At 36.4% G+C, this 26106-nt stretch overlaps 1 protein-coding gene across 3 annotated transcripts in view; it reads right to left on the bottom strand.

The window, feature by feature from the left end:
• Positions 1-603: 603 nt before the first annotated feature.
• Positions 604-26106, bottom strand: part of PI4K2B (phosphatidylinositol 4-kinase type 2 beta) — a 33087-nt gene continuing 7584 nt past the window's right edge. Inside the window, exons 2-11 of one of the 3 annotated variants that reach the window (XR_003003357.1) lie at positions 24380-24516; positions 22388-22588; positions 21634-21765; positions 19666-19819; positions 17888-17949; positions 15497-15596; positions 11690-11823; positions 11055-11114; positions 3326-3569; positions 604-1102 (exon numbers count right to left, since the gene is read on the bottom strand). Coding sequence is in view for 1 of the 3 variants with exons in the window: in XM_024745556.1 (XP_024601324.1) it covers positions 3396-3569; positions 11055-11114; positions 11690-11823; positions 15497-15596; positions 17888-17949; positions 19666-19819; positions 21634-21765; positions 22388-22588; positions 24380-24516 (1154 nt within the window). In the remaining 2 variants the exon portion in view is untranslated. Of the gene's footprint in view, positions 1103-1149; positions 3570-11054; positions 11115-11689; positions 11824-15496; positions 15597-17887; positions 17950-19665; positions 19820-21633; positions 21766-22387; positions 22589-24379; positions 24517-26106 lie in introns of those variants that run through there. The other 2 variants (XR_003003356.1, XM_024745556.1) reach the window with 2 other exon arrangements.

Here is a 26106-nt window from a genome sequence, read left to right as displayed (position 1 = left end):
GTTTTTTATGAACCTTCTTAGTACTTTCTGAATTGTCTCATCTGGTCCCCTCTTCTATCTGTATCAGAACCTTGTCTCCTTTATCCCCAGGGTCCTTCCCTCGTCAATGTCTATTCTATATCCAGTAGCTTCTCTCAGGGCAGGTCTATGTGCTCTCACCAGCTACTTCCGCGAACCATGAAGACCAGGTTGCCCTGGCACCCTCATACCTTCCTGCAGGCTCCCTTTACAGCTTCCAGCTGAATGCTGGACAGCCCTCTCCCAATTTTGACTATGGTTTTGGATGCACCAGTTGAGACTGCCACAATGACTGGGGGCGCCTCCTTTTGGGGCTGACGACATGTCAGCAGATTCTGGGCTCTTTGTACCATCACAGGCCCCCCTCACTTTCCCTCCGTTCACTCCTCCAAAGCTGTTGTTCCCATGTGATCCTTTTGCTATTGACGGATTTAGCCCAAACTGCTCATTCCTGGGATCCATAGGGATATTCTATCATCTAATTTTAGTGAAGATGGTGTCACTGTGATTTTTCTTTTGCTATCCTAGTTGTTCTATGGGGATTTGAGATTAAATACTCACTGCTGCTGCCATTCAGCCTTCTATAATTGGTTTTTTATTTTAAAATGATTTTTTTTTCTATTTACTCTGTAAACGCCCAGGATAGGACAGACTATGGTAAGTTTTAACATATAAATGCAAAATTTTAGTGACTAAACACAAGCACTATTTCTTGCTCATGTCACAGTCCAATGCAGTCAGCATGCTCTCCTGGTAGGTTTCCAAGCAGTGATTCACATGCCCTGGCTGCTTCCACTTTGCAAATTCTTTGTTTACAGCCAAATGGGAAGACAAGAGAGTGGTCAACGGTGATCACTGGTTGTGCCGCAGTGAGTTTTACTGCCAGGTCTGGAAGCCACATATATCCCTCATCCCCACATCTTACTGGCCAGAACTCGGGTACATGGCTCCAAACTCACCATAAGAGAGACTTGGAAACAGAGCCACACTGAAGATCTCTGCCACTATCTGTACAGCTGCCCAAGCAACTTTGGGAAAGAAGGCAGACTATAAAACATAAGATGCTGCTTGTCTCTTCATATATCTGTAAAAGGATTTAAGATGTAATCTGATCAAAGGACTGGTCACCACTGTTTTTAATAAGGTTTTAATTCCATTAGTACAAAACTTTAATTAAAAAAAATTTGTGAATCAAATCGTTTTCAAGATTGCAAAAAACATGTTTCCATAGTCTTCAACTAACTGCTGACAAATTTGGGGGAGAGTAAGGCAGCTTATATTCAAATAAAAATGAAAATGTCTCTAATTATAAAGATTCCAGTTAAATATATCTTTAGGAATGATAAAGTATTAAACTGTACTACTAATATATGCAGTAAGAAAATGGTGGTTTGTCATCATTTATAAACATAAATGTATTTACAAACATTCTAAATATTCAATATACATACTTCAGGAGAAATCTAGTCTTAAGACAGTGATTTTTATTACCTTTCGTCTACCATGTTTGACACTATAAATATACTCACTGAAAACATTAACACAATATTTAAATAAAAATGAAGTTCATGAAAATTTATAAAATAAAACCAATGTACTCTGACTTGTAATCATATCTTAAATATTTCAACTCTACTTTTCTGGCCTGGTCAGACCATTTAAAAATATTTCCACACTATTTTAATTTTAGGGTACAAAACAGTAGCAACTTACTAAGTTTCTATTTTTTAAATTAATATAGAAATTCTCAAAATACTGAAAACCCTGTTTTATGAAAGCAGTAACCACATCATAACAACTTATTTCACTAAGAACACATCTTCAAAAGGCACATTTTAATGACAGGTATTTATCTAAAGATATTAGCTTGAGCTTTGAATTTCCAGTCAATTTTCCATTATCTCAACATTAAGATCATGGAGGGTCAGGGGAGGTAGGAGAACACAGGTTTCCAATGGACTTCCACTAGGACAGCAGTATCCTCACTCATCACATCCACGAAGACCAAGAGAAAGATGTGAAGAAAGGGAGAACGGCAGATCTGACTTCCATCCTAATTCAATCTTCAGAAAATACTTTTTATATAAAAATAATTTAAAAAATTACAGGACAGAAAGCTTAACAACAAAAGGCCAAGACCACAAACTGCCCAGTTTAGTCTAAGTGGTGATGTTATTTGTTTGGAGCCTAAGAAGAGAACGAAGCCCCTGCTTCTTTGGGATCAAATCTTCATATAGGGCTCATCTCAATTTCAATCACTTGGTAAGTTAAAAGTACTACAAATTCCCAGGATGTCAGAAATACTGATATTCAAAATCAAATAAAAATGACTTAATGGTTATCTCTGTTACGGTCCCCTTTAACTGGGACTAGTATTCTAAAGTTGACTGTAATTATAATAACATCAGTAATTTCAAGTACCCTACAACACGACTATTATTTTTAAGAGGTTATGTCCTAGGACCTGAAAATGCAACCCAATATACGGTTTGAGTTATGGTTTACCTTTCAGTGAAGTTTAATACTAACTGAAGTACTAAATTGAACGAGATCAGTACTCTGAGGTACTAAATGATTAAGTATTGATCCCATGCAAGAAACAGATGGAAATTTTTAATGCTATTCTGGAATTTCAAAATACTGGGGATCTATCTTAATTTCATATTATTCCCCTCAAGTCTCAGTTGAGTGTTTCCATTTTTTTAAAGGGGGAGATAGCCTTAGATTTTTTTTCCCTCACTATAACAAAATAATTGACCAAAAATATTCTGAAGTACAAAAAAGAAAATGGTCATTGGTAACTTGAAATATAATTTTCTGGTCCCTAGTAATGGTCACTTTAGGAGCATTTATTCAAGTTCTAAAGTAGCAGCTTTTCAAATTAAGGCAACATTGTTTTATTCTTAACTATTTTCTATTAACTACTCTATTAAAGCTCATAAGAGCAGTTTCATCCTCAAAGGCCTTTTATAATGTAAGAAGAGTTAACATGACCATTCTTCTCAATATTAAAAAAGTATATAAAAAGTTATTGTATTCAAAGTCAACAAACACCTTATTTTTCTGTTTGGAATTCTAGAGTAATTATAGTCATTCCAGAATGTGTAAACTATGAAATGACCTCTGAAACTAACATCAACAACATAAAATACAATTTTTCTACAAAAATACGACATAGGAGATATATCACTTCTTCCCTGAAATAGAAATTTAGTATTTGGACAGAAAACTGTAAACTTCAATTACATTCAAAGAAAACCTTTTAGAAACTTATATTATTTGAGGTTTTGGCAACTGGAGCTCTTACCAGCAGGTTTACAGGGCGGTAATGTTGTAACAACACAATAATGCCAAACGGTTTCTTTCTCTCACATCTGCTACCAGGAGGAAAAAAAAGGCTTCCTGCAGTGGACAGTCTGGGTGAACGAATTGCTGAGGTGGACGATCCGACCCTGACCTCCACCTTGACTGCGCTCCACAATCACACAAGGCATCTGTACTAGCTGGACAGGACTCCTCCTGTCTCTCAATGCCTGAGTAAGATTTAAGATCTGTGGAAAGAAGAGAGGTTTTCATCAGTTCAAAAAAGATAAAAACCTTCCGTTCATTGACATTATTTTAACCATCTATTCATAACTACAATTTTTATTTCATCCATTTATGCCCAACAGAGACTGTGATGAGTAACTGCTATCAATATATATATGTGGATGTATGGATGCTTATACACACACATACATATACACAGACAAATGCACAGGATTAAAATTAAATAATTTTTGCCAATTGGTAACTTTGAAATATTCTAGAATGCATCTATGTCCAAGAGCAATGGAGTCAGAGACTGAATGAAGTGAATGGTTCCACATACATACCCCAGTTGACACTGGACCTAAAAAAATACTGGTCTAAATAGTCTGGTTTTGGGGCTTCCCTGGTGGCGCAGTGGTTGAGAGTCCGCCTGCCGATGCAGGGGACACAGGTTCGTGCGCCGGTCCGGGAAGATCCCACATGCTGCGGAGCGGCTGGGCCCGTGAGCCATGGCCGCTGAGCCTGCGCGTCCGGGGCCTGTACTCCGCAACGGGAGAGGCCACGACAGTGAAAGGCCTGCGTCCCACAAAAAAAAAAAAAAATAAATAGTCTGGTTTTTACTAAATACTTGCCTTACCCACTCATTCAACAAATAAATTTACTGCGTGCTTATTATGTGCTAGGCTCTGTTCTAAGTGCCGGGGATGCAACAGTAAGAAAACAAACAAAATCTCTGCCTTCACAGAGCTCACATTTCAGCAGGGGAGGAGTCAATAAACATCTCAAACAAGTCAATTACACCAAGTATTAGAAGGAAAAAGTGCTATGGGGAAGCATGACGCAGGGCAAGTGAATTAGCGAACTGGGGAAGGTAGCATTTAGAGTAAAGTTTTATTTAAGAGTCTATTCTTAAATAGGAAAAGTAAAACTAGGAAAAGTAAACTATATTACATTTCATGTTTAAACATACTCTTGGAATTGCTACTTGAGCATATAAATAAGGTTATGAAACAATACATAGCTTACAGCCTATTCTACTCTGTTCAAATAAAAATTTAATAATTAATTTTCTTTTTTTCCCTGCATATCAGGTAAAAAATTCCCTTTGGGGGCTTCCCTGGTGGCGCAGTGGTTGAGAGTCCGCCTGACAATGCAGAGGACACGGGTTCGTGCCCCGGTCCGGGAGGATCCCACATGCCACGGAGCGGCTGGGCCCGTGAGCCATGGCCATTGAGCCTGCGCGTCCAGAGCCTGTGCTCCGGCAGCGGGAGAGGCCACAACAGTGAGAGGCCCGCGTACAGAAAAAAAAAAAAATTCCCTTTGTTGTGTACGTTAGAAATAAGGATGTCTCCTTCAGGTATTTGAAAATATTTAATATACAGATGGTGTGCATTTTACTAGTTGTTGTAAAGACTGTTTAATAGTGAGATAAGCATAAAGGTTTCAACATAAAGCCATACTAATAAATAAATGTCATAATACTTGAACAGTATAAACTAGATGGTTTAGATCCTGGAAGATCTGAAGTATTTAATACATCAGAGAAATAAACCTTTACTAGTAATTGTAGCTGCTCATTGTATTTATGGTTTAGGATTCCTTTTAAGCTCTTCCCTTAAAATCTTCTAGGCTAGTTATGTTTGGATAAAAAGACAAAAAGAATTTACAAAATTTATGTTTATAAGCATTGTCCTTACCATGAAAATAAATGTGGGTACCAGCATGGCTAAGGAATGAAATATTCAGTTAGTTTCCTCTTTTGATTTTAAAAATCCTATTCTAAACATGTTAATCTAAACACACTAATTTAAGTAACATCTAATATTTTCCTGATTCTAAAAACAATACATGATTGTTGTAGAGAATCTAGAAGCGGAATGGTACAAAGAAAATGAAAGTCATTCTACAAGACTAAAAAATTTCAAATATATAATAGCAAAAATTATTCAGTCTTAAAACTTTCCAAAATATTAGTATTTCTTTGGGAGTTGAGAAGACACTTGATGATCTTGCATTTATTTCCTAAAGAAATATTTACTGAGCACGCGCTGTGTTGGGGAGAAGACTAAATACGAGGGAAAAAACCCATCTGAGCCCTTAAAGTGCACACATTGTAGAAACAAACAGCCACACAAACAAATAACTGCAATGTAGTGTGACAAACACTTAAGCAACAGTGGATCTATGCCCTGACTTTACAATCTGATCCCCTCCTTTACATACCACTCATTTTTTCATTTCCCAAAGAATAAACACATCTATTACTATATCTTTACATCAGAGAAGATTATTTTTAGAAATAGACTAAACATTGCAGGCAAGGAAAAACACTTTATTTATTTTGCGGTACACGGGCCTCCCACTGTTGTGGCCTTTCCCGCTGCGGAGCACAGCCTCTGGATGCGCAGGCCCAGCGGCCGTGGCTCACGGGCCCAGCCGCTCCGTGGCATGTGGGATCCTCCCAGACCAGGGCACGAACCCGTGTCCCCTGCATCGGCAGGCGGACTCTCAACCACTGCGCCACCAGCGAAGCCCAGGAAAAACACTTTAGAATGCTCCATCTATGCCACATTTGATACCATGGTAGGGGTGTGATAGGTCAAGGGCAGATGGTGTGAACTCATAGACTTCTGCATATAGACTTTGCTTTCCTTTGGACTAGTTCACTGGTCCTCAAATTTTAGTGGGCATGAGAATTACTGTACTATCTACATAAAACTATGTATATTCTACTTCCTGTTGGTTTTAAGCTATTTTTCAACTGTACTATGTCCAATTTGCTGTCCTTTTTTTTTTGGCTTCCACCGTACGGCTTGTGGGATCTGTTTCCTGACTAAGGATTGAACCTGCGCTGCAGCAGTGAAAGCCCGGAATCCTAACCACTAGGCCACCAGGAAACTCCCCCAACATGCTGTCTTAACATCCAATTTCTGAGTGAAATGTGACCCCAATACTCCCATGGAGTGCTAGGGAAATCAGAACTCCTTGAGCGGCAGGAGGAGCCTAGGAAGACAGAGCTGGAGCTTGAAAGAAAAACTGTTCTCCAGAAGGAGGCATCCCAGGAGAGACGACAGCACGCAAAGGGCACCACTGGGAGATGTGAACTGGGACTGAAGAACAGTTCTGAGCGGATAGGCTTAGGGGAAGCTGACAGTGACAAGAGATAAAGGTAGCTATGTTGCTGGAGGCAGACTGCAAAGGTGTTGGAGAAGGTGCTCAAAGTCAGGGCTTAAGCCTGTACGGACTGACAAATCAGGGGAGTTTTAAATCACAAAAGAGATGATCATATCTGCTTTGAGAAAGATTGTTCTGGTCTAATGTGGAAGAAGGATGGGAAAAGAGGTAAGGACACCACTTATAAGATCATTAAATCCAGAGAAGAGATGATAAGGACCCCAGGCAGAGGCAATGCCGAAATGTTGCAGATTTGCCAGACTTTACACTCCCTTATGAAACAGATGCAACATGTTAACCCCTTTGAGCCAAGTTACAAAATGCAGACAACTATGAAGAGCTGTTATGAGGAAAAATAATAACAAACATAAAAATATCTAGTAAAGAGTCAAGTACTCAGGAGGTACGAAAGCGTCACTTTCATTTTCTTTAACATCAATTTTTACTGAATCTGCAAATGAGCTTCTGGTTTATATATCACTGAATAGAATTTCACTCTGTATTAATGAAACTGTTTTATTAATCATTTTTGTCACTTTTTTCAGATCGTGTATAAAATGTATTTCAAATAAATATTTCTGAGGTCCAGTGCTCCAAACAGGCACAGGTAGAACATAAAATGACGCTCTTATTGCGCTTGATCATGACCCTACTGCTAGTTAATGTAAAATTCAAAAATTTTCACTGAATAAACATTTCTAGTCAAATTTTAAAAGAAATGCCTTCATACTAGTTCCTAATTCCAGTCCACATCTTTATATGTAGAATGAGCATTGTCACTATGTGTGCAAAGTTAAAAACTTACTATAAACTAGGACAAATGACTAGGTTGTACGAAGCACAAATCATGATGTTAATTGGCAAAATTAGAAGGGAGAGGGATTCAAGGGATAATTATAAATGACTGAAATAATGAAACGGAGCAGGACCCTATGTCCTCTGCCTGCCTTTTGTCTGTGGAAAAACCTTAGCCAGAGAATAAGTTTAATCAGAGAAATGAGAAAATACGGAAACAAAGGAAAACAGCCAAAGGAGACCAAATAATAACAGGCTAGTCACTAAGCACAGTCAAAGACCCTTAGTTCCTCCTCAAGGGCTATAGATAATATTCTGGACCATATCCTGTGAGCTGTCTTGTAGATACTGAAACCTCCATCAAGTAGAAGAAGTTAACTATATGATGACCAGACTGTAACCATGACCTAAGCTGCCACTATTCCAAGAATTGGCCTCAAAGAAATGGGAACAAACCGACCCTGGAACTGAAGATTAACTGTACTTACAACAACCCAGATGACGCTGGTCAGACCACCGCGTGACCAATTTCAAGATGGCTGTCAGAGCTGACTGTGCTGTTTCTGCATGTAGCCCCCTCCCTCAGCCTATAAAAGCTCTTGCCCCCTGATTGTCAGTGGGGAGGGAGTCGGCCTTTGGACAGGCGTCTGCCCTCCCCCACCAGTTGCCGGCATCTAAAATAAAGCAAACTTTCCTTTCCACCAACCTTGACTCTTTATTGGTTTTTGAGCAGCGAGCAGCCCGGATCCCACTTTCGGTTTCAATAACACAGTATTTTGACTCAATTAAGGAACTGGCTGAATAATGAATTCTGTTGCTTGAAACACAGGTATTAGTTTTTGTTTGTTAAGCCTTGGTTTCAAAGCACTGATTTACTTTAGAATATAAAATAATACCTGATTTTTTTCAGACCAGCTTTTTTTAAAAAAGGGTTAAAATCAGAGAGCTACACAATCATGTACATGGTCAGAGTACCTTACTCTTTTTGGCTACCAGAAAGGTCAAAACCAAATTAAAATAAAAAACCAAAACAAAATAAAATTAAAACATAATGTTTTATTTTATTTTTTCTTTCCCAGATCCTGATCCTGTCACTTTTATATTCTATTACACCCATTTGTATAATACTTTTTACTCCAGGATATGAATAAATAAACCTAAAACAGCAGATAGCCACTGGTATATCTTTGTAACAGACCTCAGAACTAGAATGTCCCCATATCTGTTCAGACAAGCATTTTAAAATTAAAATTTAAATTTCTCACGTACTAACTTTAATCTACAATTAAAGCTTACAAGATTATTTACAGCTTTTATTTAAAATAAACACACAAACATTTCTGAAATAAAGATACATCTTTAGGGATAAGAGAATTCCAGAAGATGGAGCATATTGTTACGTCAAATAGATATGTTTCAAGCAAAAATGCCAAATAAGGGCATAATTACGTATGCCTGAAAATTTAGTTCAAATATAGTTTAGGGTGGTAACACTCAGCAACATAATTACAATCATCAATCATCTAAGCCCATCATTCATACCTGAATTACCGAAAACACCTCCCCACAAGGCTCCCTGGTTCTAGACTCATCTGCTGAGTCAATGTGCACCCCACTGTCCAATCTGCAGGGGTTCTTTGTTGGGTTATGGACACCTTTTGCTGGGATATAAATTCTATTGCCCACTCCATGCCCAAGACGCACATATAAACAGAATTTAGCACGTAATCTCAGGGAGTTCATAGGAGAAACCCCAGGGTAAGGTCTCCTCTTGGGAAAGGTAAGTCTCATCATAACTCTCCCTTTTAAAAAAATATTCTGATTCCTTTTTTATTATATACAATATGTTAGCAGCTTATACATACCATTATGCACTACATTTTATAACATATTCTGGAGATCTCTCCATACTAGTCAATGGACAACTTAGTCATTATCACAGCCCTTTTTTAAAAATTGAAGTATAGTTGATTTAAAATATATTGCATTAGTTTCAGGTGTATAGCTTAGTGATTCTTTTTTTTTTTTGCAGATTATACTCCATTAAACGTTATTACAAGATATTGGGTATAATTCCCTGTGCTATACAGTACATCCTTGTTGATTATCTATTTTATGTACAGTAGTTTGTTAATCCCATACTCCTAATTTGTCTCTCCCCTCTCCCTCTCCCCTTTGGTAATCATAAATTTGTTTTCTATGTCTGTGAATCTGTTCCTGTTTTGTATATAAATTCATTTGTATTATTGTTTAGATTTCACATATAAGTGATAATCAAAGTTTTGTCTTTTGCTGACTTATTTCATTAAGTATAATATTCTTTAGGTCTATCCACGTTGCTGCAAATGGCAATATTTCATTCTTTTTATGGCTGAGTAATATTCCACTGTATTCTAAGCCAATCATCTGTTGATGGGCACTTGGGTTATCACAACTGCTCCAATCCCTTCCATGTGGAGTCTATACCCGGCACTTAAGGCCCTTCAAAATCTGGCTCTAGCCTGCTTCTCCGGCCATTTCACTTACTATTTAAAACGTATGACTCCAGCAAAGCACTGTATAAGCGCAAGAGAACACAGAGAGATGTATATGCTAATAATCTGTCCCTTTTCCTGACCCCCAGCCTCATCAGAAGCAAGGGCTCCATCAGAGTAGGAACTTGGTTTTTACTCACTGCTTTATCTCAATCATTAGGACAGTTTCTGGCTCTGGTTCTGTCAATAAATATATGATGAATACACAGTTATCTAATTTAACTATATCTATTTGTTAATGTTATATAATGAATAGTGCAAAATTTAGACTTGTCTTCTTTGTCACAGGTATGCAGCAAACAGCTACCTTAAATGAAATGCATATTTTAGGAAGAAAAAGTTAATTAGTAAGTCACTAAAAGACAATGTTTACCCTATAGTTTATTTTCATTTCAAGTCTTCCTTTTGGAATCTAAATACTATTAGTAGACTAGAAGAACCAGACATCACCTGTAGGTCAGCCCAGCCTGCAGGTCCACACCAGCAGATGTAATTGATACCCTGTATTGCTAATGAAAGGAAGTGAAAAGGAGTGAGAAGACTGAGTTACAACTAGTACTTTTATGTCCTAATTAGTGCTCAACCATGGTGACATGGTTATTTACTGACTGCTCTAGCAAAGGCCAAACATATTTTATGAGGAAAATAATCAACAGGAAACAGAACTTGGTATTGAAACATTCAAGCAGGTGGATTTGAGGAGGAAGACGATACCAACACTCAGGAAACCAGTTATCAAAATGAGGACAAGAATTAGCAGTAGGAGGAAACTGGCTAACTAAACAATACACAACAAGGTAAAAAAAATCTAATACAGAGGACAAAAGAGAAAAAAAGAGTATTGAAATCAACTTCATTTCTAATCATCTGAGCTACTTTGGTTCAGAATAAAGGACAGTATTGAGAGCTGCATCTTTGGGTCACAATGGAAAAAAAAAGTTGACTACTGTTTCAAAGAGAGAGTTTTTCCTTAGTGAACAAGATCTTAAAAAGGTGACCTACCTGACCCCTCATCACAGACATCTGCCTTTCAAAAGTGGCTTTGTCAAATCTTCTGTCAGTCTATCACAAAAAGGAAAGAAAACATTACTACAATTCTAAAAATCAGGATCTTTGAAAAAAAAAAATTGAAAACCAATGAACTCTTCAACTCAGCACATAAGGTCATTAGAAAGCATTCCTAATAGAAAAAAGTAGCATGAAAAGATTATTTTAAATTGATGTATTTTCGTATTCCTCCAGAATGACAATAAACAGTGTAGTTATACTCCAACTTGTTCCAGAAAGGATTTAAAATGACTTTCCAGCCAATGGGTTTAGGCTTTTTAAAAAAGAAAATTGAATCACAGCAGATCACCAAATATTTATTATAATTCAGAGTAATTTTGTAAAAATTCAACTTTTGAAGCAAACAACTTCTCAAGTTATAATGTAATTTCACTTCAAAGAATACTCATAGTGTAACTTCACAAACTTATGCTCCTATAAAGTAAAACTGCTAATTCCTTTTTGTTATGTCAGGTTCTACTGCAAGCAGTGATACCAGAAGCAGTAAACTGCAAATCAACTCTATTAAGAAAATCTCTTTTAAGATTTATTTCATTTTCTGCAATAATTAAAACTAAAAACTTATTTACCTTAAACAGTTCATAAAGATCTTCACATAAATCTTGCACAAAGTTCATGTCAGAAATATGTGGTAGAACCAAATTTCTTATTTCTTCAGAAAAAGGAACTTTTGCTTGAGGAAGCCAAGCCCAGTGAAATGGATCTAAAAAAAAAAGTATCCTTATAGTGAGGGGAAATGGTTTATTTAGACCTAAATTTACCCTGCTTTTCCCCTACAGTTCCTAGGTTAAAAAAAAAGACAAGAGACCTAGAGGGGTGGGATAGGGAGGGTGGGAGGGAGACACAAGAGGGAGGAGATATAGGGATATATGTCTATGTATAGCTGATTCACTTTGTTATAAAGCAGAAACTAACACACCACTGTAAAGCAATTATACTCCAATAAAGATGTTAAAAAAAAAAAAAGGAGAAAGGAGGTATCAGAGAGAACAATTAGTTTTTGCCATCTAAATTATTCAGATTTCTAAGTTTGGATGGTTAATTCAGATGGTAAAGCACAGTAAGGTATTACCTGAACTGGTTAGGTTTCTGAGTTTTAAATTGGAAACAGTAAGAGTTTTGATAATGAATCTATCTCAAACAGCCCTATATCAAAATATATATATATATATATATATATATGAATCTCTGGTTCCTGTGTTTGGAAACTGAGGGGTATCTATAATTTGTTCACAGCCCTAGATACCATGGCCGAGGTCTCCCTGCCTTTTCAGCCACAAATTATCAGGAACTGACCACTCATATTTGTATATGTGTGTGTGTATGATGTTCCAAAATTTTAAATCATTACTAGGTAAACAGGTAATTGGCTTTGAGGGATAAAAGATCCATGATTCTGGGCTAACTCTAGTTCTCTTCCGAGAAGACCATTAAATATACACAGTGCCAGGACTAGAAAGATTTGTAACGTAGTGAGATTGTCTAGATAGGGTACATATTCAGATTCATGCAAGAAAATGTAAGGCTTATGAGAATATGATCACCCACAGAACTCCAGTGGGTACATCCAATGCGAACCTCCAGCTCCTACCATGTAGAAAGCCCTGAGGAAAACACTCTGCCTTTAGAGTCATTCCTTCTGAATTCTCTTTTATCTATCTCTTTGAACACTGTGGGAAGTAGTCCATTCCAAAGAAAGCCTTTCCTGTCTGTGGCCTACATCTCTGAAGCTATGTCCAATTTCCCTTTGACCTTTCCCTGACCAATTATATAAAAGAAAAGCCCTGATTCTATGCCTGCCTTTACTTCCAATCCCTATCCCTCAACTTCTACTATCACCATTCAAACTCTCCCCTAAGATCACCAGTCATCTCATAAGGGTTTCTCCAAAAGCCCATTTTCAGCCCTCGTGCTACTTCGTGTGTCTTTGCAGCAAGCAGCACTGTTCTCTATCATCTCCCTCTGAAATTCTCTTCTATGTGGTTTTGGAGATACCACTCTCTCAAACTTTACCTTCTGTCTTTTAAGCCATTTCTCTTGTTTGCTGGCTTTTCCTCTCATTTTCAATGTCACCATTCCCAGATTCTATACTTAGTCCTTCCTCTCCTTCATCTACTAAATATTCATGAAACATTTATTGAGTACCTATGTACCTCACATTGTCCTAGTGGTGGCATTTGTTCACCATGATTTTCCCAGGTGATAGCAATACCATCACGGCTTCCACTTACCAAGGTGACAGTTTAAAAATGACATCCTCAATACCAATTAATCTTTCAAGTTCTAGACCCTTAATCCCGAACTGTGCGTTTGGTAAAATTTTCCAGGTGTACTGTAGGCATCTTAAACTTGACACTTTTAAAATACAATCTGCATATAGATTCCAAACCATTAGAGGAAAAAAAAAAAATAGAACAAAGACATCTCAAGTCAGTTCAACCAAAGATAGGAAGGAAAAAAAGAAAAAATCGAAATTCATGGTAAATAGAAAAAAAAAAAAAAAAGATGGCAGGAAAAGTTCAAACACATCAGTAGTTTATTGAGACAAACTACAGAGTTAAGTGTACCGGTTAAAAGGATCTCAGATTGGGTAAAAAAAAAAAAAAATTCAGCTAAGAGCTGTTCATATGTCATATCAAAATAATGAAAGTTGAAAATAAAAGTATAGAATAATACAGGTAAATACTAATAAAAAGAAACGAGGTACAGCAATGTTACAACAGATGAAATAAGAAATGCCAAAAACACTGCGAGGGATAAAGTGGGATATATTTTACACTAATAAAAAGAACAAGCCAACAGCAAGATAAAACGCCAGGCCTTTGTGTGTGAACTACAAAGCAAGAAATGCAAAAAGAAACTGACAAAATTACAATCACAGTGAACTTTGTCTCTCAAAATTTAACAGATCAAGTGGTCAAAAAATATATCAAGAATATGATTTGACTAACAAGCTTTCATTAGTAGACAGACACAGAACTTTGTGCCTAACCGCATTCTTCTCAAATACAGTCCTTCAAACTGGCCATATATCAAGTTACAAAAGAATTACTAAAAAATTTCAAAGAGCAGAATTCACACAGTTAACATTCACAGATCACAAAGCAATAAAACTTGAAAATTACAATGGACAGTTTTTTTAATCAACTGCCCTAGAAATTTAAAACCAAACAAAATACTTCTAAATTATTCCTGTCAAAAATAAAATCGGAAAGTATGAATATGTAAAAGCAGAACAACAATGCAACACCTAGCCAATCTGTGCTTTAGCCAAATGATACCTAGAAAAAAAATATATAGGGAAATAAAATAGCACGAACACAACAGAAGAAAATAATAATGGAAAACATAAATTATGAAAAAGAAAAAGCAAATAAACAAACTGGAAACCTGATCAATAGAAGGCCAATTATCTGATAAAAGCGAAAAAAATATATATATTTATATAATTACGTATATTTATTTTGTATATTATATTTATATATAATCATATATATTATATAAATGGGCCAATGCTTTACAATAGACAATCTTGGGCAAGTCTAGTGAAAAAAAATCCAATAAGCAGTAGGAATTTAAAAGAGGCATAGTCATAGATACAGAGATTATTTTTTAAATTTATTACATATATTTCAAACATACACAAAAATTTTAAAAACTAGTACAATGAATTCCCATATTCTGAATAACCTAATTCAATTATTCCCAAATTTCTTATAAAATTTGTTTCATCTATCCCTGTTTTTCCTCCCCGTAAGTATTTTAAAGCAAATTCCATTTCATTTCACCCCTAAATATTTAATATGCACAGAGGGGATTTCTTAAATTATAAGAGAATTCTTTAAAACACTTATACGCATAAATTAACAACTCAAGATAACATGGATAATTTAAAGCAAAATAACAACGTCTAAAACTGGCTCAAGAAGACGTAGAAAACCTGACCATTAACTGTAGAAGAGACTGGTAAGGCAGTTAAGCCACTACTCACTAAAAAAGGGGGAGGTAGGCCTAAATTGTTTTAGAAGTGAATACTACCCAAATATGAAAATAAAATGCTACCAAAATATTAAAATAGATAATTCCCATATTACATACATTTAAAAACTGGAAAGCTATTAAACTTATTTTACAAGGCTAATACAAGCCAAAAAATCAAAATCAGACAGTCATCCAAAAATAAGCAAACAATACATGGCAAGACACACAGAGCGTAGTACACATCTTTGCATCCCCAGTGCCTAGAACTGAGCCCTGATGAATGACTGTATTTCACCCAGTTTTTCCTCTGCTATTGTGATATCCATAAATTTCATTCCCTTCTTACTCTGGAAAAGGGGTAACTATAGAATCTATGGAAAGTTCTAAATACTCACATGCTCTCCACTCATCAGGATGTTTAAAAGGAAATGCTAGACCATTATCAATTGCAGCTATTTTAATAAGCGTTTCTTTATCATCAGTCCATTTTGTTTCCTGAAGGGCAGAAAAATAGTCTGTTGATAAAAATATTTATATGCATATTTCCAAAAGATAATTTATAACAATTATTGAGGTTTAAAGACATTTTATCTGAAGAGCTTATAAAGGTAAAGTTGCCAGAAGGTACCAATTTACCCTTTAAGGGAAGAGACTGTCTTAATAATCAGTAAAAACTTCATAATCACTATTTTTTTTAAAATTTGGTATTACAAATTCATGCATTAATAGTTTCATTTTTTTCCTCTTTGGGGAAGAGGGCTTGGAATTATCAAGACTTTAAAAAGTGTACTTCGGTATAATTTATTGTTAGATACATTGCTTAAATGTATGGTATTTGCAAAATATTGATATTTTTAAGATAACAACTTAAAGTTACCTTATTAAAATCAAGTCTTTCCTACAGTCTCATAGAAACAATTAGTTCAAATACAAAATGCTTCTAAATAAAACTCCTCAATGACCATAGCTAAATATAATAAGGTCCAGTAGAAGGAACTTCAAGATACTCTTGATTACAGAATGTAGGCCATTCCTAACTTCTCCATTTTTCTGTAAGGGAAACGAAGACCTCAGGGACAAGAGACTTTTCATGTTAAACAGTACTTCCTATTATCAAAAAATAGAGGGTTGCCATTAAGTGGCCTAGATAAAATAAGAAGACGTGAAAAAGATAAATTTTAAATTGAAAGTATTAGAGTGAAGGTCCAAGTGATATATGCCAGGTTTATTCCTGTTAGTTTATATCAAATATCTCGATGAAAATGCACAAAACACTTAAGAGCAAAAGAATAAGGTTTTCAGTAAAATCCAACTGCTTAAGATATACCAATAAAATATATTTAGGAATTGTTATAAATATGAATATTTTTATATGTGTATTTTAAAACCCATTTCTGCTATAACTGCCATTTATTTTTATTTCTATCATTTTTTTCTATTTACAACTTTATGAGGCATAATTTACACACGATAAACTTTACATATTAAAGTGTACAATTTGACAAGCACTGACAGATGTGAAACCACCCAGAAGTTTCCTGTGTCCCTTAGCAGTTCCCTCCCTCCCTCTACCCCACCCCAGGCAACCATGGCCTGCTTTCTGTCCCTAGGGATTAGTTTGAACTTTCTAGATTATTATATAAAAGGAATCAGACAGTATCTTCCATTTTGTGTAGCTTCTTTCACTTGGCAGGATTTTGAAATTCATTCACATTATTGCGTATATCAAACTTATTCTTTTTTTATTGCTGAGCAATATGAATATGTAATTTTAAATTTCTTTGATGAACACGGAAAACTACAAACTTTTAAAGTGATGCAACAGCTTTAAGTGATGAGAATACACAGACTGTAAACATTGGAGAAACTTATTTTTAATCAGTTAAAACTTTCTTAAATGTATAAACTGATTTAAACTAGTAAAATTATTCTGAAAATATCTCTCATGTAAATATCTAAAATTTGAACTTGGGTAGTCAAAGTTGATAGGAATGGATCTAAAATCTATCATTCTGATAGTGTTGAGGGTCTTCACAGTCTATTATGTACATGAAAAACAGCTTCTTATAAGCATTAGAAGTATATTTTTTTAAGTTCAATGGCTATAATTCACAGGTAAAGCACATAGGTTCCATTTTATCGGGTAATTCTGTATTACCTAATCCTGAGTCATAAGGCTCAGAAAGAAGTGAATTAGTAAAATATAAACATTTTGGCAAAAAATACTAAAGCCTTTATTACATAAAAGCAAAATAAATATGGTGGTTATATAACAAATTTCCAAAGCCCTAAAAAAAGTACTGAGCTGGGCTTCCCTGGTGGCGCAGTGGTTGAGAGTCCGCCTGCCGATGCAGGGGAACACGGTTTCGTGCCCCGGTCCGGGAAGATCCCCCATGCCGCGGAGCGGCTGGGCGTGAGCCATGGCCGCTGAGCCTGCGTGTCCGGAGCCTGTGCTCCGCAACGGGAGAGGCCACAACGGGAGAGGCCACAACAGTGAGAGGCCCGCGCACCGCAAAAAGGAAAAAATAAAGTACTGAGCTGATATCATTCTTCTATACTAATACAACATAAAAAATAAAACTGCACAGAGGTTTTGAAAATAGAATTAAAAATACAATGTAAACAGGTGAAGGAAAGAAAAAAGAGGATAAAAACAGAAAAAGGAGATAAAAACCAAGGATCTATGTGAAGGAGAGGATGTGATGAAAAATAACATCAAGGAATTTTTTACAGAAATTGATAGCATGTGTATGTGTATATACATATATATATTAGAATTTCCTTACCGTAACTTCATCTTCTTGTTTCTGGTTTTCACATCTGATTAACCAATTATCATTTCCCCTGTCTTTCAAAACAAACAAACAAAAAATCTGTTACTTCATTTTTTTATGGATATCATAGTTTAATACCAAGGGGAAAAATTTAGTCATCACTTTTTGAGACCTTTATTTGTTATCTGTAGCATATGGACATATTAAAGTCTCCAATTTAACACATACAGACTAAAAATACTCATAAATGTTACCTAACATTCATTGAGATTTACTCTGTGCCAGACATTGTTGTAAGTGCTTAACATGTATTAGTTCACTGAATTCTTAAAAAAACTCTGTGGTAGGTACAATTACTGTCAAGAACTCTTAAACCAAGGTTATTAAAAAGGATAATTTCTCTTCACCTTGAGAAAAAAAGCATCTACCCCCATTTCCAGGCAAATTCCTGGATAGGCTCTTACCTAATGTCTCTATAGGAGTATTCTAGATTTTACACTAATTTAAAAAAAAATTGAACTATAGTCGATTCGCAATATTGTGTTAGTTTGAGGTGTACAGCACTGATTCAGTTATATATACATATTTTTTTCAGATTATTTTCCATTATAGGTTATTACAAGATATTGAATATAATTCCCTATGCTATACAGTAAATCCTTGTTGCTTATCTGTTTTATGTGTGGTAGTTTGTACCTGTTAATCCCATACTCCTAATTTATCCCTCCTTCCTTCCCTCTCCCCTTGGGTAACCATAAGTTTGTTTTCTATGTCTGTGAGTCTGTTTCATGTGTAGCTTCATTTGTACTATTTTTTTGGATTCCACATATAAGTGATACAATATTATTTTTGTCTTTCTCTGTATGATTTACTTCACTAAGTATAATATTCTCTGGGTCCATCCATACTGCTGCAAATGGCAATATCTCATTCTTTTTCATGGCTGAGTAATATTCCATTGGATTCTACACTAATTTTAACATTAACTTAAGACCATATGATTTAATAAAGGTAAATCTAAAAAGGTACATAATGCTTCTCCAGAAATTAATATAAATGAGCAAAGATTTTGAACCAGTGGTTCTCAAGCTTCAGGGTGCATGAGAATTACCTGGAGGACTTATTAAAACACAAACTGCTGGCCTCACATTCAGCAGGTCTGGGCTGGGCTCCCAGAAGATGCATTTGTAACAAATTCCCATATAATACTGACCCTGACAGTCCAGGGAACCACTGTCGCAGATTATCTATTATGTTGGCCAAAAAGTTTGTTCGAGTTTTTCCATAAGATGTTACAACATTTCCAATTTCCAGCAGGCTTTGTCCTGTTGCCAAGAAACTCCCCTCTCCTGAGGGATAGGAACTGATTGCTATCACCTGGGCAGGAGCCTGCTCTGAGTCAGAATATCCAGTACGAGATTAATTCTGCCTGGGAGAGTTGGTACTACACCTCTGTTTTCTAAGGAACGTAAAGAAAAAGTGGCCTCAGGGCTTCCCTGGTGGCGCAGTGGTTGAGAGTCTGCCTGCCGATACAGGGGGCACGGGTTCGTGCTCCGGTCCGGGTAGATCCCACATGCCACGGAGCAGCTGGGCCCGTGAGCCATGGCTGCTGAGCCTGCGCGTCTGGAGCCTGTGCTCCGCAACGGGAGAGGTACCCCAAAAAAAAAAAAAAAAAAGTGGCCTCAAGACTACTGCATCAAAATTTTATGTCTTTGATTTGGATAAACAAGAGTTGAATACAATTTGAAAGTTAACAAGATTTGAGTGAACAAATGAGAGAACTTCAGTACCTGTATTTCTGATGAGGTAATCCAAAATAACTAGTCTTTCAAACTGTGACTGAAATTGTTTTCTAATATTCTCAGGCAAAGGGTCAGCTTCAAATTTCCTAAGCCAATATTCAGCCTCCTTGTAACCTTCAACAAATAACTGAAAGGAACCAATCTATAATTTTAAGAATTATAGTTAGAAAAGAAAATATAAGAACAAAGAGACTACTTTTTAAAGTTCTCAGCAGTATTGTCATAAAATACTTTACATGAACACAATAAGAAAAATCGAAGTTAACACTAATTTAGATAAGCCACATTTATCAAGAAAACTATTTTTATACACTAATTTAAAATAATCACATAAAGAATACATAGCAAATAAAAAATGCTCAATCCTAGACTTTCAAGGAGCATAGCAGCTATTTTAGGATAACTAAAAAACAAAATACACATGTGCCCTTAAGGTGATATTCTCAACAAGAATGCTGTTTTCTAAAAATATTCATTAACATGAAGTTAATTTTGAAGACCAAATTTTACACCTATCCTGGTTATTTATTTAATAATAGTATAATTTTATCTTACTGAAAAAATACTTCAGGATTCTTTTTACAACGTAAGATACAGAAAATGACTTTATTTTTATAGAAGAATGAATTCTTTGACTATGTAGCTTAAAGATCCTGTCATAAATTTTAAAGAAGTAACCAATGAATCATAACCTCTATAGTGGTTTTTTTAAAAAGTCCTCTCCTTGAAGATATGTCTATTTTATAAAGTTTTCTATCGCTAAAATTACTAGTTGTTAATGTTAAACAAGTTTTTAAAGACAGAAATACAAATTTAAATAGCACAGGACACATAGGTAATGGGTAACGTAGCTGGCCTCATAAATATTTACAAACAAATCACTACAAAGAAAACCTATTTAGGACTCCACGCTTTCACTGCCGAGGGCCCAGGTTGGCTCCCCGGTCCAGGAACTAAGATCCCACATGCTGGGCGGTGCAGCCAAAAAAAAAAAAAAACCTATCACTTATCTTAACACTTTATGTTCTTGTTGGCATGAAATTTTAATGATTTCCTAAATGTTTTCTCTAAAGCACTCATAATGAAGTCCTAGTAGTCATAAATACAGAAATAATATCCTTCTTTAGTCACACCTATTTCAGCATATGCAAGGAGTAACAGGCCTTGTAAAGTTTTTCAAAACTTCCTGCTTACTTGGAGAACAATACTAAAGACAAGTTAGGATAACCATGCATTTCTACTCAAATTCTTTTATATAGATAATGCATAGCAACAACAAAACAACAAAATTGCAGGTTAAATATAATTTAAAAATAATAATAATAAAGCCTACTGCTTTTTCTAGAATGTTTTTCCCATTAACCCTCCCTACCCTTGCTTAGCTAGTTGCTAATCATCCCTTAGGTTTATTTAAAAGTGATAAGAAAAAACAAAATCTAGTATGTATTGAGTAAACTCGGCTACTATCGTTTACTATGTGCCAGGTACTGTACAAGTACTTGACATATATTTTTCCATTTTATTCTCACAACCCTAAGAGGTAGTTTTTTATTAGCCTCGTTTTACAGAAACTGGGGCTTGGAGAGTAAGGGACTTGCCCAAGGTCTCAGAGCTAACTGGTGGAGAGGGTTGGAATAAAACCTAGGTCTAATTCTCAGCCTGCACTTTCAGCCATTACTTTATAAAGCCTTAGGTGCAGCCTCCTCTTGGCAATTCCCTAGCCCTCCAAAGTGGGTTAAATATCCCTCCTCTACCCTCTCTGAGCTCCCTGCACTTAACCATCCTCAGCAGCTTTATCACATTGCGTTGAGACTGCTTGTTACTATAAGCTGTTGAAGATGAGAAAACCGGTTTTACTAATATATATCCACAGTCCACAGCACAGTGCCTAGCGCACAGAGCTCAAGTAATATGTGATGAACTTCGCCCCAAATAAAGCGCATCGCAGTAACTTACCTTAGGAGGAAGTCCTATCCGATGAAATTTTCTACCTACTTTTGGCACTTTCTCTAAAGCATACTTTTTGCCTCTAGATTTTGCACGGTCAATTGCACTGTAGTTAAATGTCTCACTGACGAGCCAAACCACCTAGAGACGTACAGTTAAAAAAAATGGCTATTAGAATTTGCATTATAGTATTTCTATTCACATACACCATGGAACTCACTCTAATGCTGTAAATTAGCAAAGTTTAACACTATACTAAATGCTCCTGAGAATCTAAAATAGAAAGGCTAAGGGATTTGGCAAAGTTGGTTAAATGGCACACATGTATTTCTTTCTGAGAGAGGCAGCTAAAATTGGCCAGTGGAAGAAAGAAGTAATAGTCTTGAAATGTAGAATTAGGAATGAACATTTCCAGTAGAACTTCAAGTAAAAATGTATAAAGGTCAGAAAGAAAAAGATAGCAGTCTTCTGAGCATATCAGTTATCTCTACCTTCAAAAGAATTTCTAGATTTTTTTCTGCTTTCTAAATGCTAGTTCTGTCTCCTCTTTTCGTGAACATCATCTCAGCTCACCTGAGCAAGAGATACTCCCTTGGATACTTTGTGGATCTACACTAGAATCAATTTACTAGTCATTTGTGACTCTGGATTACAAAAAAAGGGGCTCAACTTTAGGCTCTGGCATTACGAATAATACTAAAGTGTTCACAGAGAAGTGGGCTGTAAATTAGAAGGACATGATTAAAAACAATTTGTGCTTTACCCTTGTTTTTGGTACAATGCCCAGATGAAGCTTTTCATCCACAAGGGAGGCACCAGCTTCGGAAAGGTATCCCTGATTAGGAAGCAGGCAGCCTCTGCCAAAGCAGCAAGGGCAGCAGACCTTATGAACATATTTGGTCCATTTTGGATTCAGGTGACCATAAGGCTCTTCCGATTTGGGTTTAAACACACCAATAATGTTCTATAGGGGAAAAAAAAAGTAGAAATTTTATTAGACTTTTAAGACAGATAGATAATAATCCATAAAACGCATTCTGATCATTTTCTACTTCTTCCCACCACAAATTTGGGCATCACTCTTAACTATTAAGAGGTTTAATACCAATAACAGTTTTATACGCATTCTCATTCAACAATCTAAAATCAATAATCCTTTGGGCTAATGGTTTTCAAACCTTGCTCTGAGAAATTCTAGGGAAGGTGAGAGAAGAGGGGAGGGCAGGGCTCTAAGACCCCATCCACTGATTTCACCCATTTTAGGTACTGGACTTCCTAGTTAAGACGGGGTTCCACTGATTTTAAAATGTTTGAAAACCACTGACCTAGGTCAAACAGTGTTATTATTCAATATCTATTAAATACCCAAATTCTATGTTTATTTATTGTCTACTTTCCCAGTAGATGTGTATTCTAAAAGGGCAGGCACTTTCTCTGTTAGGGCTATATCCTAAGTACTGTGTACCTGGTACACAGTAGACATTCAAGCATCTGTTAAATGAATAAATCCAATGACAAAAAGTCATCTCTAAGATACAAAGGAAATGATAGGATATAGTGACATCTATGCTGCCAGATTCTCCTACCTTAAATCTTTTTTCAGTTATTTCTTTATGAACCAATTTTTAAATAAATTCTCTCCTCTTAAAAAAAATTGCTCATGGATGTCTAAAAGTCTATAATCATTATTACTGGTCTGATAAAATACATTAATATTAAATTTAGAAGCTGAATTATCCTTAGACAAGAAATAAAAATCTTACTATAAGTATATAACTGTTTTATAATGCAATAAAGTCTGAGTCACTAACAAAAAAGTCAAGAACAAATTAAGAAATCAAGCTTGGAATAAAGATAGAGAGATTGACATTACCTACATATATATATTTAAATCTCAAAAAAGCCTATGTTTTAAAATATAACTTCAGTCTTTGCAAAAAATATTTGGGTGGAATTATAATCTTTTTTCCTCCTGAAAAAGAGAACTGCTGGCTATGCATCACTCCGAAAGCTTTTAGAAATAATACAGATTTTTGAAAAATTCTAGACTAAGTGGAACAAAGTCCCATATCAACTTCTCTTTTCTGCCTTAGAATTATACTTTGGTTCATTTCACTTTGTCACATTCCAACGCCTTCAAACTTCAGACTGCCCAGGCTCCTTCTCTGGTACAATGCTGGAAAAAATATTCCGAGGGTAAAATAAAACTCTGCTTGGTTACTGTAAGGTAAGGACTTGTGAATATAAACCCAACGAATCTACAGCTAAATGTGAATATTCAATAAATACTTGAAACCAAATATTAAAATAATAAAACAGGGGCTTCCCTGGTGGTGCAGTGGTTGAGAGTCCGCCTGCCGATGCAGGGGACACGGGTTCGTGCCCTGGTCCGGGAAGATCCCACATGCCGCGGAGCGGCTGGGTCCGTGAGCCTGTGAGCCATGGCCGCTGAGCCTGCACGTCCGGAGCCTGTGCTCCGCAACGGGAGAGGCCACAACAGTGAGAGGCCCGCGTACCGCAAAAAAATAAATAAATAAAATAATAATAATAATACAGAAAACTATGGCTTAAAATGAATAGCTCAATTTTTAAGCAGTAGAGCGCTTTAGTTAATGGTAAACTGACCTTTATTTCTGAAAAGAAGGTGTAATCAGATTTACTAGGAAAATATCTTCAGAAACTCACAGTGACTTCACATTTAAATTAGTGTTTTCCAAAATGTCTGTTATATATAGTAGGTCTGTGAAATTCTCACCCTCTTAGGATCCTTCACGAAGTAACTTCCACTTGAACCTTGAGAGATTCTTTCTGGATAAACTCCAAATTCTATTGCTTGCTCTGCTTTCAATATAACATCAGCAAATTCTGGATCATCCAAGAATGTATTCAACTCTGAAGAACCAACAATTATTGCATTAAGAAAAATCGACGTTAAATAGAATGCTAAGAAGAAGAAAGACCAGCTCTGAGAATGCTCACAATATGGACCCGTAATACTGGATTAGATTATTAGCACTAAAACATTTAGGTACAGAAAAATGTAATTAAGTATTGTTTGGGCTGGTTTGATGCTTTTTTTTTTTTTCCTCTAACCCCACTTAAAGCTATGACACGTGAAAAACAAGATCTCCTATACTGAAATAATCACACTAATGCCTTGTGTTAACTTGAACTCCTCCCTCCCAGTGTTTTTGTTCTTCATCCCACCTCAGCCTCCGACTGCAGTCATACCTCAGATCTGTCATCACTAATACCTACAATCTCTCCCTACTTTTCACTTTAGGCATCTTTTATTTTTCCTAGTTCACTCCCTCTGGCACCCTGAGTCCAAAAATTCTTCCATCCCACTAGGACGTTCAAAGCACCGATCTACCATATACTGTTCAAGGGTCTTCACCCACTTTGTGTCCCTACTTCCCTCCTTGGCCAGCATAAATTATGGTTAATCATCAAAAAATCACTCTCTTCCTCCCACCCCTCATCATGGTTACCTGGAAAAATCCCAATCCTGGATAAACCCAACTGTCTGCCTATGACTATGCCTATGCCTGGACAGCTAAACTTGACTAGATAAACACAATGCCTGGTGTCTCCCCTTAAATTCATCACCACCGTCCTCAGGTGGACCCTTCATGTTGCCGTGGGAGCATACTACATTCCTGTTAAAGACTCAAGGCTTGTGTCCCTCAAAACACTCAAAGCCTTGACCCCTAATGTGATCATACAGGGAGTGGGGTCTTTGGTAGGTAATTAGGTTTAGATGAGGGTGGGGACCCCATGATGGGATTAGGCCAGGTGAGGACACAGTGAGAAGGTTACCATCTGCAAGCCAAGAAGAAAGCCCTTAGCAAGAACCTGATCATGCTGGCACCCTGATCTTGGATTTCCCAGCCTCCAGAACTGTGAGAAATAAATATCTGTTGTTTAAGCCACTCCAGCTAGGGTATGTCATTATAACAGCCTAAACTAGGATGACTCCCCTAATACACAGACTCTCCCACTCTTCTGGACAACTATCTCATACCCTCCCCTCTCCTCAAATTCCCAGCACCTCTTTCCTCTCAGCAGATGATCTTCCTATTTCAAGAAGAAAAGAGAAGCAAGCAGAAAAAACTATCATCAGCCCTCAGCACCATATCTACCCAGCCACAACCTCTGCCTCCTGCCTACTACTATAGATGGATGATCCAAGCTCTAAGATCAACTCCTCCACTTTGTATACTAGACCTATCTCTTCCTGACTACTCCAGGACATTTCTTCTGCAATTCTTTCCTGTATCAATATTTCCCTCTCTATTGGATCATTTCTACCACCATACAAAGCATGGTGTAATTTTTCTCATCTTAAATCTCTCTTAGCCTCCAAAGTCCCCCTAGACACCCCCTCATTTCTTTGCTCCCTTTTAGAGCAGAAGACTTCTATAATTATATTTACCATCTCCAATTTTTCTTCTCCCACTCTTTTTTTTTTTTTTTTTTTTT

This window comes from Neophocaena asiaeorientalis, unplaced genomic scaffold, assembly GCF_003031525.2.
Source record: "Neophocaena asiaeorientalis asiaeorientalis breed wild unplaced genomic scaffold, Neophocaena_asiaeorientalis_V1.1 scaffold397, whole genome shotgun sequence".
Taxonomy (NCBI): Eukaryota; Metazoa; Chordata; class Mammalia; order Artiodactyla; family Phocoenidae; genus Neophocaena; species Neophocaena asiaeorientalis.
The sequence above is the reverse complement of the archived record's forward strand: the minus strand, read 5'-3'. Positions and strand labels throughout refer to the sequence as shown.